General features: G+C 41.3%; 1 protein-coding gene across 5 annotated transcripts in view; it reads right to left on the bottom strand.

Annotated features, from left to right (window-relative positions):
- The window catches only part of STAU2 (staufen double-stranded RNA binding protein 2), a 316613-nt gene that overhangs the window by 162009 nt on the left and 138608 nt on the right, over window positions 1-15996 (bottom strand). For all 5 annotated transcript variants that reach the window (XM_088471437.1, XM_088471440.1, XM_088471439.1 and 2 more), the window contains one exon: window positions 3640-3777. In XM_088471437.1, the coding sequence (XP_088327563.1) occupies window positions 3640-3777 (138 nt within the window). The remainder of the gene's footprint in view (window positions 1-3639; window positions 3778-15996) is intronic.

Raw genomic sequence — 15996 nt, 5'->3', positions numbered from 1 at the left:
TCTTTTATAATAATATATAATTTTATTTTCTAGTTTTGACCCTGGAACACATGTACATTATGGAAAAGTTTATAGTAAAAAGTCTCCCAATTCCCAGGAAGTGACATCATGCTCTAATACTGTTTTATAGTAAAGTATTTATTTTCTAAGCGTGTGATGTAACGCTGTTGAGTTGTTTCCGCAAAGATTGCTTTTGGCGCGCTTCATATTAACTAGTGTGACGTCTGTCTACATGTCGAAGCCTTGCACAGCAGATATGTTGTAGTTGCCACGTATGACAAATGAACATAAGATATTAATTCCATTCACAACTACATATGTATGAACTCTGTTGATGAGTTATGTTGTCTTCATATACGGTTAGTGGCTTTAGGTGATGACTTTACAGGTGCTTGTCTGACTTATTTTGTATTATGAGAAAATAAATTTGTCCTTTTCATTATGTCCCTAGGGACTGCTACATGCAGCCGCTTTTCCTGGGCAGGTCTTGACCATACATAAAAAGACATTTACATTTCTAATCAATTCCCAGTAATTTATGGCAGAACATGTTAAAACCTAAACATTGCATAGAGCAGAGACGTCTGTCGCACTCTCGCATAAACTGGTAAATCAATTGCCTTCTTGCTCTCTCCACATGTAATGGCTTTACAAATAATATGTGGTTAACAGTTTACTCATAAACCTCTTTCTCTAGATGTGCATATGATTTGGTTTAGGGAGTAAGTAAAAAAACAAACAAAAAAAAAAAAAACAGTGCAACCTCTCGCCCCCTCTTATAGGCTGCCAACCTCAGGCTGAAAAGTGCTTGAGCTCTTCCCAACCAGAAGAAGGGTGAGGGGGGATCCTCTCCAAAATGTTGTGTTGTTCTGTGTACCTGTCGGAGTTTAAATAAAGTAGCTTGGATAGAACTTCGACTGTGGTAGTCTAAGGTGTGTAGCCCAGAATTATTAATCATTTTGGATCGGTGGTGGACGGCGAGCGAGGGTACAAAACAATGCAGGACAAGGACATAGTTTATAAACCATGCTGCAATAGCGATCATAACACTCAAAAAAGCAGCAGGGTGTCAGCAACCAAGTGTTAGGTGCCCTTGTGGGGAGTTGGGGGTAGACTATAGTATGAGTGAGGGAAGGAGAAGCACATGAGGGAAGAGGGCCCTGCTCATGAGAGCTTACATTGTAAAGGGGAGGGGCAGAAAGACAGGGGTGATACAGATGGGCTAGACAGTGAGGAAGAAGCATGAAGCAGCAGGTTAGGATAAAGGTGACTAGTGTGTGGAGACACTTTTAACACTCGTTTTAGCCCTCTACCTCCCTAAAAAGGAGCCAGCTCTGCCCAGACAGCTTCCGACTTTACTATGACGGGGAATCTGCACTTGAGGAGTCTGTGCTGCGGTTCAGGTCATCTAACGCAGGGGCACATTGCCGACAGACCTAATTGAGTAAAAGTTACTCTTATTTATTACATGGATATATCCCTCTTACGTTGAGCTTCGAAAAGCGATTGATTTCTTACATAACCTAACGAAGGCCACAATCGGGCCGCCCCTCACTGTTCACTTTCCCCAAGCACTGTGCCATTGTGGTGATGGGCCACATCACGTACACTGCCTGTTACTGGGCTTGGGAGATGACTGCACACAGAGGCAGACAGCTTTCAGGATTTCAAGTGGATCGCTATTGGGGATCATGGTTTAGAAGATCCCATTGCTATAAGAGGACGATAGCGGATGCGATATCATGGTGTGTGGCCACTTTATGTAAACTAGACACTACTGTTATTTTCAGGACCTGTATATTCTTTTAGCATGGGGAATCTCACTGTTTATAAACTGCACAGTGATAGACTAATTGTATACAGCAGACAGCTCTGTGGGATATGCAGATAAGGCAGCATTCATAGCAAATACAAACCCTTATTTGCTTGTGTCTACAGAACACAGCCAATCTAAACATAGATTACATTTTATGGATAATGATGGGAATCCTAGGGTAAGGAATTACCCCCATTCTGCTATTCGGAGGAATGTGGGGTTTGTGCAAATACTCCCAACACCACCTCTTGAGGTAAACATTCCTTTGATTACAACCAGTGTCCTAATTGTGCACAGCGCATTGATGTTTGTGGAGTTAAATTGATAAATCTAGAGAGAAAAGTCATTTTTGAAAGGCGATTACAGACAACTGCAATTCCTAGGGCTCTTGAAAAAATAAATAGCTTTTTATAAATAAATATGGCATTGCTTCATAGTTTTTGTTCAAAATATTTTTCACTTAGCTATATGTGAGTGAAATACCCACTTTAGTTTGAAATATTGGTGTCACATTGGTCAGTATACAGTACACTGGGGAAGATTTATTTCTGCTTTGACGATATAAACCCTGATAAACGGTCACAGAAATCCCTCATTATACTGTATATTATATAGTAAGGCCCGTCATTGTGGAGGCCACAGCATTCTACTCACCAATGCAGTGTGAACCTATCAACACATGGAACCTGCACATGTGGTTCCGATACAGCTGCCATGCATTCAGCAAATCTCCAGTTCATTTTAACAATGCGTACACCAAGAGCCGTAACTAGACTTTTTGGTGCCCTGTGCCAGAAAGAGCATTGGCGCCCCCCTCATTTTTCAAAGGGACAGGATCATGGGGAAGGGCCAGGGAAAAGATAGGAGAGGCCAGGAGATGCTGGGGATGAGGAAAGAGGAAGCTACAAGCAAGAATGATAATAAACAGAAATTTGACAGGCCCAAACAGCGCCCCCTGACACGTGGTGTCCTGTTCAATGGCACCGGCCGCACTATCCTAGCTACGGCCCTGTGTACACCTATGTTATGCTGGTATTTAGGAGTTGATGCAAAATGTCCAAAACTGTTTGCTTGCTAATGTCAAATCAGAGAAAAGTTGAAATACTGTAGTCATTAATGACTAAAATGTAACTAATAAAAGTCTACTCATTCCTTCACATTACCCATGAAAAAAAGTAGGTGTGTGATTTTTTTTTTTTAAATAACACACTAAAAATCAGGTTATAAGAAGAATATTGGTATTTACAATTTTCTTCTGGTTTCTTCAGGCTGCCATTAAGGTGTTATAATTCTAATGTCTGACTCCTACGGCAACAAGAGTCACAGACTAGTGAGCAGAGAGACTTTGGAACGCCCCTCTGCGCTTGGTCTACTCCTCCAACCCCCTGCTTTTACATAATATGTTGAGAGCTTTGAGCCTCTGTCTGTGTAACTGGCATCCATACTGTACAACCTCCAGAGAGATTTTGAAAAGAATAACCATTTAAAAGACGATAGCTAAAAAAAAACCCCATACTTAACTCGTTATTTAAAAGAAGAAAAAAACAAAAAAAAAACATTTCAGGGACAGTTGCTGTAAATAATTAGTGCACATGGTAAAATATGAATGTTTCTCCGCAACCTGTATTCAGTACACTTGCTGTGTAACAGATGGTAGACATCAATAGCCAAAACTGACGCTTCTTTCTTTTCTTTTTTCTTTTAATTTGAAGAATACAGCACAAATCTATAAGTCTATGTAACATTATATATCTTAATTTTATAACCCAGCAATAACATTCACAAGTAAATTGGCAGAGAGAAAGGTAAATCTGATACGCTACCTGCATAATGAATTCTCTTCTCCGTTGCATTCCTCTCTCCGACAGCAATACGTACTCTGGTTCCTTCTCCTTTTTAGCCTGCTGGATTTGAGCCAAGCGACTGATTGGATTCATCCCCTGGCCATATTCTGGGGAAGCCTAAATGAAAGCATTAAAATAATGGAACCCGAGTCTCGGTCATAAAAGGAGTAACACTGTTAAAAAAACACGGTTTTGCACTAATTGCATTTAAATATGGAGGTAGTACGCTTAATAACGAAGACTTCCTTTCTCGTTTGACGCTACTGTCTCCATTTTTGTAATGTATTACATGTGTTATGTAATAAAATGTGTATAAATGGGATGTTCGACTGGCGCTGAGTTTCAGATAAGAATAGATCCAATCAGATATGCAGCCATGAACAGCAGGGGCTTTCCAACAGAGCTCCTCAGATTAACGATAGACAAAGAAATAGGTTGGTTTCGACGCTTTCTTAGGATCTAAAAATTTTCTTGATATTCCCCTCAAGATAAGAAAACCAATATATAGTGTGAACCTGCAAGAATAAATTGCAAATCAGAGATAAAAATCATTGACCCTATTCAAGTGAGTCTATCACGTTGGACCTAATAGTCACCGCGGTCCTACGGTGGTTGCTGATTGCAATGATGGTATCACAGATGGTTTATCTTGATAACTTCAAATGGTCAAGTGAAGAAAGACATAGAATACACTTCCATAGTGCAGGTCAATGCGTTCCAAAAAGTCAATTTATAACCAGTACAATATTGTGAGCTTTGGACATTCATTTGTATGCACCCCGATGTCCGTCGGTTTCCCTCAATCAGGGTAACAAAAAAGCTCAAAATAATGGTCGAAGATTATGTAATGTATATAAAATATATATTTTATTTCTTCAAACAAAGATATTCTTTTCTTTTGTTAAAAAGTTGGATAATTAAGATATGTACATACAGTAAAAATTGGTACTTTGTGAATCATAAGTGACCATAAAAATATATCAAATATATTAAAAACATAGGCCCTCATTCAGAGCCGTACGCTCTGAGCAGAGCGCACGCTCTGCATGAGGGCCGGGCTCCTTTTTCATGGAGCGTCCTCCTGGACGCTCGTATAGCTGTGGGTCACCACCCACAGGCTATACGAGCGTGCATTTTGATGGCCGCGATGGTCGTGACCATCGAAATTGCGAGCCGGAGCCTGCGGTTGAGGTTTTCAACCGCAAGCTCCGGAGTGATTTTGGCTCTATCAGAGCCAAAATCACTCCCACTGACATCACTAGTGATGTCAGTGGGCCGGCTTCTGACGGGAGGCGTTCCCGTGGGAACGCCCCCGTCAGGGAGGCACGCCCCCGGCACGCCCACCAAAGGGGGCGTGCTGTCAATCAACATTGACAGCACGCCCCCTTTGATCGGACACAACGAGCGAAGGAAAGTCCTTCGCTCGTCGTGTCTGGCGCATGCGCACGACGGAGCTCCCTCCGTCGTGCACATGCTCAGTGCAGACCATCGACCCACTTGCGAGCGTACAGCCGCTCGCGAGTGGGTCTGAATCAGGCCCATAGACTTATAAAAATAAAAAAAATCTTAAAAAGAAAAAACATTTTAAAAATAAAAATAGAATTATATTAAGAAGAAGTGGAGAACGCAGTGATCTGCACTATGGAAGTGTATTCTATGTCTTTCTTCACTTGACCATTTGAAGTTATCAAGATAAACCATCTGTGACACCATTGTTGCAATTGGCAACCACCGTAGGACCACGGTGACTATTAGGTCCAACGTGATAGACTCACTTGAATAGAGTGAGTGATTTTTAACTCTGATTTGCAATTTATTCTTGTAGGTTCACACTATATATTTTTTTTCTTTTCTTGAGGGGAATATCAAGACAATTTTTAGATCCTAAGAAAGCGCCGGGACCGAACTATTTCTTTGTCTTTTGTAATAAAATGCCAAGTTGATGTTTACAATTGATATTTTCACACCCGCCTATATATTACAGAATATACTACAAGCTGATTGGTCGCTATGGAAAACTTTTCCATTTGTCCTCTTTAGGTTTGATACATCTCCCCTTATTTCTCTAAAAGAACCTTTAAAAATAGTGACATCAATCACATATTTCCTGCTCTTTTCATTATCATGGCAACAAGAGAGCCTAAGCATCGAGCCACCATAATCTGTCTCCCAACAGGCTTAAAACATATTGACGGCACAGTTAGACAGAAACAGTCACTAATGGTACACACGCAGCGGTGACAGTGGTCATTGGTTGACCCGATTTTTGGACATGAAATAGGGTTCCCTCCTTGGTACTCACATAAACACAAGCATAAGAAATGATGCAATAAAAACTTTACAACTTATTATTACAGATTTTAAATAGGACTTGCGTATTGTTGTAATGTACAAAGCATTCACTATATCAGTTTCTTCCTTTCTCCTTGTATAGACTGTCTTTAGACAACACAATTAGCTAATTACTGTATACCACTTTCAGACAGAAACCGGGGCTTGGACCGGGAATAACCCTGGTAGAGAGCAGGGTCGAAGACCCGGGCAACATGGACCCAGGTAGACCCTTTCACACAGAAAAAGGAATAGGGTTCACGCAGCAAATTCCCCAATCAAATCCTCTATCTAATACCCCTTTTCAGACAGAAAAACAAATTCCCGGGTTAAACACTTCAACCCGGTAATTTGCCGATTTACATGGGTATTTCTTCTGTCTGAAAGGGACAAGCTGGGTCTAAATTCCCGGGACTTCGACCCAGGAATTTACCAGTGTCTGAGACACAGGAATTTAGACCCGGGTTGACCCTTTCAGACAGAAGAAATACCCGTGTAAATCAGCAAATTTCCGGGTTGAAATGTTTAACCCCGTAATTTGCTCTTCTGTCTGAAGAGGGGTACAGGCAGAAAATGGCAAAACAACCTGGTACGCAAATGCCAGATAAAATCCGGGGTTTTTGCCATTTTCGACTGAAAGTGGTATAAAAGGGGTTTTAGTGAAACCATGGGACAAAATGTAATAAGTATCAAGTTTCTGAAAGTGCCGAGAGTCGTCGAGTTAGCAGCCAGTTTTAAAACAACAATGTTTATTACAGGAAAACCCAGCTTCACAATGTAAGAATAAAATAAGAATTGTACAGATGGCCACACACATTGCAATCCGACTAGGGACTGAATCGCTGTGTGGGGGTGACAATCTGCACAAGTCAAACAATGTATGTGGCCAAATCCATCGATAACTCAAGCAGATTAGATGGAACATTTTAATTTGAGTTGGCGTGAAGCAGCTTGCAGTGTTGTGTGTATTATATAAATGTGCTAATAGCTTCTGACATGAATCTATTTCCAGACTAGTGAGTAAAGATGGACACTGCAATTATCGGCTGATTGGGTGCGCAGTGTATGGCCGCAGCCGAGCACCACTTGTCGGACATGAAAAATCTTTCAACGTGCCCGATAATTTGTGCTCAGATACAGACCCATGATCTGACAGTGTATGGCAACGACAGATAATTAGTCTGTATGTCTGATGGTGTATGGCCAGCTTTAACGGAGTATGACCAAAATCAACTTGAGATTGAAGAGTACAATGAAATAGACACGGAAGGTCATTAAAGAAATACAATTCTTTACGCTGATCATCTGGGCTTTACATTTTCATATTTATTGGTGAACATTTAAAATGAAGACAATCTCAATCATATTCTGTATACATCACATAACGGGGACTGCAGTGCTCCAAGATTAACCAGGACTGTACATGATGTGCTTAGATGCAACAACTGACAACTACACACGTCTTTAGGTCAAGCCTGCAAACCTCTGTCAATCAGTCAATCTGTTTGTAGTGTTTTAAAAGCAGCACCCCCCATCCCCCGGCAATTCTGCTGCAGTAGGAGAGCCTCAGGCAAAATGGAATCAATAATAATGGGTTATACTCATCAAGCAAATTCAGACATTCATGCGGCACACATACTACAAAGTGTAGTAGCCTTAGTGCATCGTCAGCTGGTCAGCCTATTATCAATCACACCGGGAAATATGTACATTCGCTCAATGATTATAAACTGGGGAAAGAAAATCAGACGCTGAAGGTTTGTATTGGTTAGAGACTTATGTGACATACAAACTACACATTGAGCAATTACATGTAAGTGAAACATTATTGTTCCATTCACTCAGCAGTGTCTCATTACGCTACATTGTAACACCTGATGATAAACTGACCAACTGATGCAAATCACCAATCTTATAAAACGACTTACCATCCTATCAAAAGTATTCTTCCCTATTAGTAAATATCTTTGGTACCGATGTCAATTTTTACCTAACACACTCTCCCTGTTCAGTAGAGCTTACAATCTAGTTTTTAGTTTCAGGGGCAAAGTTACAAAATTGGGGTTTGAACTGGGGTCACAAGTACAACTTGTGGAGTTATATTTACGGGGTGTAGTCGGCATCCCAGGACACATGAAGCCAGTTGCCAGAATCCCGACAGCAGTCAGAATTCCGGCGACTGCAATCTACACGATGAGCATTAGGGTTAGGCACTAGGGGGAGGGATAGGTTGTGGGGAGGGGTGGTGAGGATTAGGCTGAGGGAAAGGTTGTTAAGGATTAGGGGAAGGGTTAGAATACTTACCTACATGCGTTGAGATTTCCACCACCAGGATTACAACCGCCGACATTATCAGCGCTGGGATCACGTACCCAACCCACACTTACCAGCTGATCAAACACTCATAATTAGATACATTGTAAATAATAATTATATAGCTGTATGGAGAGTAAATATATACACAATTAATTAAACTGATAATTTAATTTAACAGGTTCAGATTCACTGTTTATTGATAAGTATCTTAATACAGCACATCCAATAATAACATTAACGTAATTGTATGCAAGAGTTTAGGTGCATTTATTTGAAAACCGTAAAAGAGACAATCAACTAATCACTGACCTATAACAGAAGGATGCGGATAGGAACACACTGCTTCACAATAAACTTACTGCACAATAAAAATCTAAGTCACAAAAGGCTCTTTCTTTAAAAAAAAAAAAAAAAAATTATATTATATATATATATATATATATATATATATATACACATACACACTGTATGTATATACTGCAAATATTTTGCAATCAGATACAAACTAAGGCAAGCTATTAAATTTGCTTCACTGAAAGGAAACCAACAATAACTTCAGACAAATCAAAGTATCCCCTGAATAAGAATTAGGTAGACCCAGAATAGTCACTTTTTTAATTTTAATGTATAGAAAAATGTCTGCAAAGTGATTTTTAATTGTTTTAAGCTAGTTTAAAAAAATATTGGGAAAAACACTTGCAACTCCTATCTGCAAGTTCAAAAACTAATTTTGCATCTAAACAAAACCTCAAAATACATGTCCCACATAATTCAACCCTTTTTTGAGAAAATAACCTGAAAAAAAATGACATGTAATTGTTGGACAGAGGGCCTGATTCAGCGAGGAATGCACGGAGGCAGACGCATGCAACCGGTAGATGCATCGCAGTGCGCAAACCGGCCAGTGCAATGGAGTATGCGTACACAGAGAGTCCGCCCCCCTAGGAACAAGTGATTGACAGGGACTGCCGTTTATTGATGATGAGGCGGGAGTGGTCGGGCAAACGCAGGCGTGCCTGTGTGTTTGGACGGCGCTTCAGGGGTGTGCATAATTAAGCCATGGCGGTGGCGGACGCAGCCTGAGATCTAGTTGCACACAGGAAATCTCACTATGTCTGCGGGAGGGTCAGGTCAGCCACTACTGTACGTATGTTACGGATGTTTCCGCTCTCTTGCCAGGTATAGAGGATGCAAGTAAAGGGAAGTGGGTGGTATTATGTAGTGCTGGGCGTCTGCTTATTCTGCTGCGATTGCCGTGCGTATGGATTCATTAGCATATTCTCGCAGCGGCCGGGTGCATGCGTCTGCATCCGTGCGTTCTTTGCTGAATCAAACTCCCATTAAGACCTGTGTTAACTTATTACAGGCTAACTGAATAACAAAAAAGTTTTTGTTTAGCGTTAAGCAATTGTTGGGCCAACTTGCGGCTAATTGAATATGGCATATGCCTTATGTACAGTAAGCTATAGGTGCGTATCCACTAGCAGACTGTGAAACGACTGCACGATTACGACATTGTATTCATGCAGGCGTTTCACAGTCTGTGCTGTGCCTACACTGAACGATCGGTCGTTCAGTGTAGGCACCCTCCCTCATCCCTGAACATGGGCGATCTGTCGTTATGGGCAGATTGACCAGCATGTTCAGGCGATGATAGATGTCTAAAATGACCAGCGGGAGTTTTCTAAATTTTCATGGCCGATTTGGGAACGATTAATGAACAATTGAACGATATCGTTCAATCGCTCATTTTAATCGGATAGTGGATATCCACCTTAAGATGCGCAATTTATTAGCTTACAACAGGTGCATGTGAGGGAGGAACTAATCTAGATGAGAGAAGACACAAAAATGTTCCCTCCAGCACACTGCGATAAGCCAGCAAAAAAGGCTTGTCCTCTACATGGTGACAGAAAGCAGAAGACTCAGTAATACACATTTGCCAATATATGACATAGCCATATCAAGGCCCCTCTGCTAAGGTTGGTCCTAACACTAAACAATATGTGCCTAAACGTGTGTTTTTAAATTGAGAGCTAACTTACCAGAAGATACCCCAAATGTACCAATATGGCACTACAAGGACCAGTATTCCTTCCAGCTATTGATCCCATACATGCCTCTTCAGTAAGTGATAAACAAAATGCTGCATTGGTGGTATATCCTATATTTGCAAGTGTGTTTAACTGAGGGCCCTATTTAACAACGAGTGCTAAAATTAGTGTTAATTAGCACCAAACTTTGTCGCGCTATTTTAGTTATCCCTACCTAGAATTATCAAGATTTATCTAGCCGGCAAGTGAAAACGATAAAAAGGCATCCAGCGATATCTGTACTTGGTTATAGCACTGACGAACGAATGACGGAGAAGTGGCTAAAATGATTGGCAGGCGGCAAGGAGGGGCTAGCCGTGTCTGGAGCATGCGCAGTTGGATAGTGAGAACGCCATCAGAGCAGCCAGGGAGACATTTTGATGCTCATGCCTACGGCGGACCCCCACTGTAAAAAGGTAAGCGCCATTCATATCGGATGGCAACGGTAGAAGGGTAGCTGGGGCTGTTTGCATTTGCGGCAGCCCTGAGTCCCATGTTTTGTGGGGCTAGGGTAGCTGCTGCTGCAGGGGCTAGGCAGCGGGGCAGGGTGTCATTTGGCCCCCCCGGCCGGTACTATTATGTATAGGGTAACTTGATCCGTTGGACACTAAACACATGCTGGCAGGAGTGGGGGAGCGGGCTGAGATCAGCACTCTTTCTTGTCTCCTTGTGTAACTGGCACTTTCCACCGCCTTGCTTCTGTCGCGGCTGGTCGGCTCCCTGGGCTCTGTGTACGCATTGCCCCTTTAAGACCGACAAGGCATCACAATGCCAACAAGGAGCCGGTGAAAGAAATTAGTGTCAGCGAACGGTAAATTACAATTAGCGTTCGTTGATGAAAACATGTCCTGTCATTTCGTATAGGGTAGTGAAAAGTGCCTAGCGCTAGCGGCACAGTGAAAAACACTGCCCTTTCCACCAATGATGAATACAGATTTGACTGTTAGCACACACAAGTGCTAAATTGCTTAGCACTCGTTGTTAAACAGGGCTCAGAGTCTTTGTATTTTATCATCATGTAGCAGGCCTTGTTTGTTGGCTTATCACAGTGTGCTCGGGGGAATTTTGCGACAATTCCACGTATCCACGGAAAGTATCATTAAATATGAAGGAATGATGCATCCTTTACATGGACTGATATTAATTCCTCCCATAGAATGAAGTGAGAAATTAGTCTCAGGTGGCACTACCCTGGGTGCAGCAGAGACCATGGGCTCATTTTGCCTCCAGGGCAAAAACATACATCTCATCAGGTCCTCTCTCACTCCATTCCCTGCACCAATAAGCCGTATAACTGATCCCATGATAGGAATAAGGACAGGAGAGGCAGAGGAAATATATGCAGTACAAGAGTCCATATAAAGTAGTAAGTGTTTAATACTTGTGACATCAGATTTAATGTCCTTAAGGAATTGTGAATTTGGATTTTAATATTTTGGTTAGACAAGTAGAGTTATGTTGTAATAGACTAAATAAAAAAACTCTTAAAAACTGTGCACTCAGATTTTAAGAGGAGAGTTTAAATAATTAGATGTTCTCTTGTGCAAACATTTCTAGAAGAGAAGGATCTATTCTAGAGTATGATATATGGTGGCAGGCCACTGAGAGGTTCCTGTGCCTGCCAAACTGATTTACAAGGCACGCTGCAGCAGAACAAGCTGTTTTAGGGCTCCACATCAGAGCCAAAGAGGCCACACAGATCAAATAATGAATTCAGCTTTGGGAGTTTTCTTTGAATACTTTATCTCATTATTAAATATTTTCTTCTATGTTCTCAGTGTATTTATTTTTTTCTAATTTTCTTCCGATACACGGCATCTACTTTGTTTATAACTGATGATATGTGATTTCCCTGATGGACACAATTTATATAGTTTCACAAAAAGTATTTAGCATGTTTATTCTGTATATGTGATTAATTATATTTATCTACAGTACTGCAATTACAGGGAGATTTTTGGTTGACGTAATCTTTGAAAAGTTCCCTTTAACCACTTACAGACTGATGTAGACGACTCAATGAAACATTCAATCGTATGAACAAAATGGACTAACCAAAAGATAACGTACCTATGAGAGATCTAACCACGCAATGTTCCCTTATGTTTCACTTCCGATGGAGACATTTCCACGGGTCCGAGTATTAAGAATATAAATATTGCTGGATCCATCGTTCCCAGTCTAACAATTTCTAGATGCATTACTATAGCAAGGACTATGTGGTTACCCTTGATCTTCACAAGGATACTGGAATGATTGCTGAAGTCCATTTTTGGGGGGATTTTAATACAAGGCTTCCTCTGGACAGGTTGAATATACCAGGGAACCTTGTCATGTGGGTCTAGCAATGGCTTAAATGTGAGAAGGGGAGAGAGGACACTCCTGTCTTAACCAGGGGAAACCAATCTCTCTCTCTCTATATACACATACAGTCAGGTCCATAAATATTGGGACATTGACAGAATTTTCAGATTTTGGCCTCTATTCACCACCACAATGGTTTTGAAATGCAACAAACAAGATGTGCTTTAACTAAAGACTTTCAGATTTAATTTGAGGGTAATTACATCCAAATCGGGTGAATGGTGTAGGAATTACAACAGTTTCAATATGTGCCTGCCACTTTTTAAGGGGCCAAAAGTAATGGGACTATCAACTCAAAAGCGATTTCATGGACAGGTGTGGGCTATTCCCTCGTTATTTCATTATCAATTAAGCAGGTAAAAGGTCTAGAGTTGATTCTAGGTGTGACATTTGCATTTGGAATCAGTTGCTGTCAACTCTCAATATGAGATCCAAAGAGCTGTCACTATCAGTGAAGCAAGCCATCATTAGGCTGAAAAATCAAAACAAACCCATCAGAGAGATAGCAAAAACATTTTGTGTGGCCAAATCAACTGTTTGGAACATTCTTAAAAAAAAAAGAAAGCACCGGAGAGATCAGCAACACCAAAAGACCCGGAAGACCACGGAAAACAACTGTGGTGGATGATAAAAGAATTATTTCCCTGGTGAAGAAAAACCCCTTCACAACAGTTGGCCAAATCAAGAACACTCTCCAGGAGGTAGATGTATATGTGTCAAAGTCAACAATCAAGAGAAGACTTCACAAGAGTGAATATAGAGGGTTCACCACAAGATGCAAACCATTGGTGAGCCACAAAAACAGGAAGACCAGATTACAGTTTGCCAAACAACATCTAAAAAAGCCATTACAGTTCTGGAACAACATCCTATTGACAGATGAGACAAAGATCAACTTGTACCAGAGTGATGCGAAGAGAAGAGAAGGAAAGGAGCTGCTCATGATCCAAAACATACCACCGCATCAGTGAAGCATGATGGTGGTAGTGTCATGGCGTGGGCATGTATGGCCGCCAATGGAACTGGTTCCCTTGTATTTATTGATGATGTGACTGCTGACAAAAGCAGCAGAATGAATTCTGAAGTGTTTCAGGCAATATTATATGCTCATATTCAGTCAAATGCTTCAGAACTCATTGGACAGTGCTTCACAGTGCAGATGGACAATGACCCGAAGCATACTGCAAAAGCAACCAAAGAGTTTTTTAAGGCTAAAAAGTGGAATGTTATGCAATGGCCAAGTCAATCCCCTGACCTGAATCCGATTGAGCATGCATTTCACTTGATGAAGACAAAACTGAAGGGAAAATGCTCCAAGAACAAGCAGGAACTGAAGACATTTGCAGTAGAGGCCTCGCAGAGCATCACCAGGGATGAAACCCAGCATCTGGTGATGTCTATGCGTTCAAGACTTCAGGCTGTAATTGCCTGCAAAGGATTTGCAACAAAGTATTGAAAAGTGAAAGTTAGATTTAGGATTGTTTAGTTTGTCCCATTACTTTTGGCCCCTTAAAAAGTGGGAGGCACATATAGAAACCGTTGTAATTCCTACACCGTTCACCTGATTTGGATGTAATTACCCTCAAATTAAATCTGAAAGTCTGCAGTTAAATCACATCTTGTTTGTTTCATTTCAAAGCCATTGTGGTGGTGAATAAAGGACAAAATATGAAAATTCTGTCAATGTCCCAATATTTATGGACCTGACTGTATATATATATATATATATATATATATATATATACATATACACACATACACACACACACAGTGCCTTGCAAAAGTATTTACCCCCTTTGCATTTTTCATGTTTTGTTGCCTCACAGCCTGGAATTAAAATGGATTGTTTGAAGGTGTGCATCATTTCATTCATAGAACATGCCTACAACTGTGAAGTTGTGTTTATTTTTATATTGTGAATCAAACAACATTTAGGACAACATAACAGAAAACTTCAGCGTGCATAAATATTCACCCCCCTAAAGTCAGTACTTTGTCGAGCCACCTTTTGCGGCAATTACAGCTGCAAGTAGCTTTGGATAAGTCTCTATGAGCTTGCCACATCTTGCCCCTGGGATTTTTGCCCATTCCTCAAGGCAAAACTGCTCCAGCTCCTTCATGTTGGATGGTTTCCGCTTGTGAACAGCAATCTTCAAGTCTGACCACAGATTCTCAATTGAATTGAGATCTGGGCTTTCACTAGGCCATTCCAACACATTTAAATGTTTCCCCTTAAACCACTCGAGTGTTGCTTTAGCAGTATGCTTCGGGTCCTTGTCCTGCTGGAAGGTGAACCTCCATTAGTCTCAAATCACAGGCAGACTGAAACAGGTTTAGCTCAAGAATACCCCTGTATTTAGCACCATCCATCTTTCCCTCGACTGAAATCAGTTTCCCAGTCCCTGCTGCTGAAAAACATCCCCACAACATGATGCTGCCACCAACATGTTTCACTGTGGGGATGGTGCTCTTGGGGTGATGGGATGTGTTGGGTTTGCGCCAGGCATAGTGTTTTCCTTGGTGGCCAAAAAGTTCAATTTTAGTCTCATCTGACCAGACCACCGTCCTCCATACATTTGGGGAGTCGCCCACATACCTTTTGGCAAACTCAAATCGTGTCTACTTATTTTTTATCACTAGTGGCTTTTTTCTGGCCACTCTTCCATAAAGACTAGCTCTATGGAGTGTAAGGCTTATTGTGGTCACATGCACAGATACACCAGTCTCTGCTGTGGAACTCTGCGACTCCTTCAGGGTTACCTTTGGTCTCTGTGCTGCCTCTCTGATGAATGCCCTCCTTGCCCGGTCTGTGAGTTTTGGTGGGCGGCCCTCTCTTGGCAGGTTTGTTGTGGTACCATGTTCTTTCCATTTGATGATGATGGATTTGATGGTGCTCCGGGGGATCATCAAAGATTTGGATATTTTTTTATAACCCAACCCAGAATTGTACTTCTCAACAAGTTTGTCCCTGACTTGTTTGGAGAGCTCATTAGTCTTCATGGTGTGATGCCTCTTGCTTAGTGGTGTTGCAGCCTCTGGGGCCTTTCAGAGAAGGTGTGTTTATACTGACAGATCATGTGACACTTAGATTTCACACAGGTGGACTTCATTTCACTAATTATGTGACTTCTGAAGGTAATTGGTTGCACCAGAACTTTTGAGGGGCTTCTTAGCAAAGGGGGTGATTACATATGCACATGCCAATTTTCAGTATTTTATTTATAAAGATTCT

This window comes from Taudactylus pleione, unplaced genomic scaffold, assembly GCF_031769625.1.
Source record: "Taudactylus pleione unplaced genomic scaffold, aTauple2 ptg000114l, whole genome shotgun sequence".
NCBI classification, from domain to species: Eukaryota; Metazoa; Chordata; class Amphibia; order Anura; family Myobatrachidae; genus Taudactylus; species Taudactylus pleione.
Note: the sequence above shows the minus strand (reverse complement) of the source record. Positions and strands in the feature narration are given on the sequence as shown.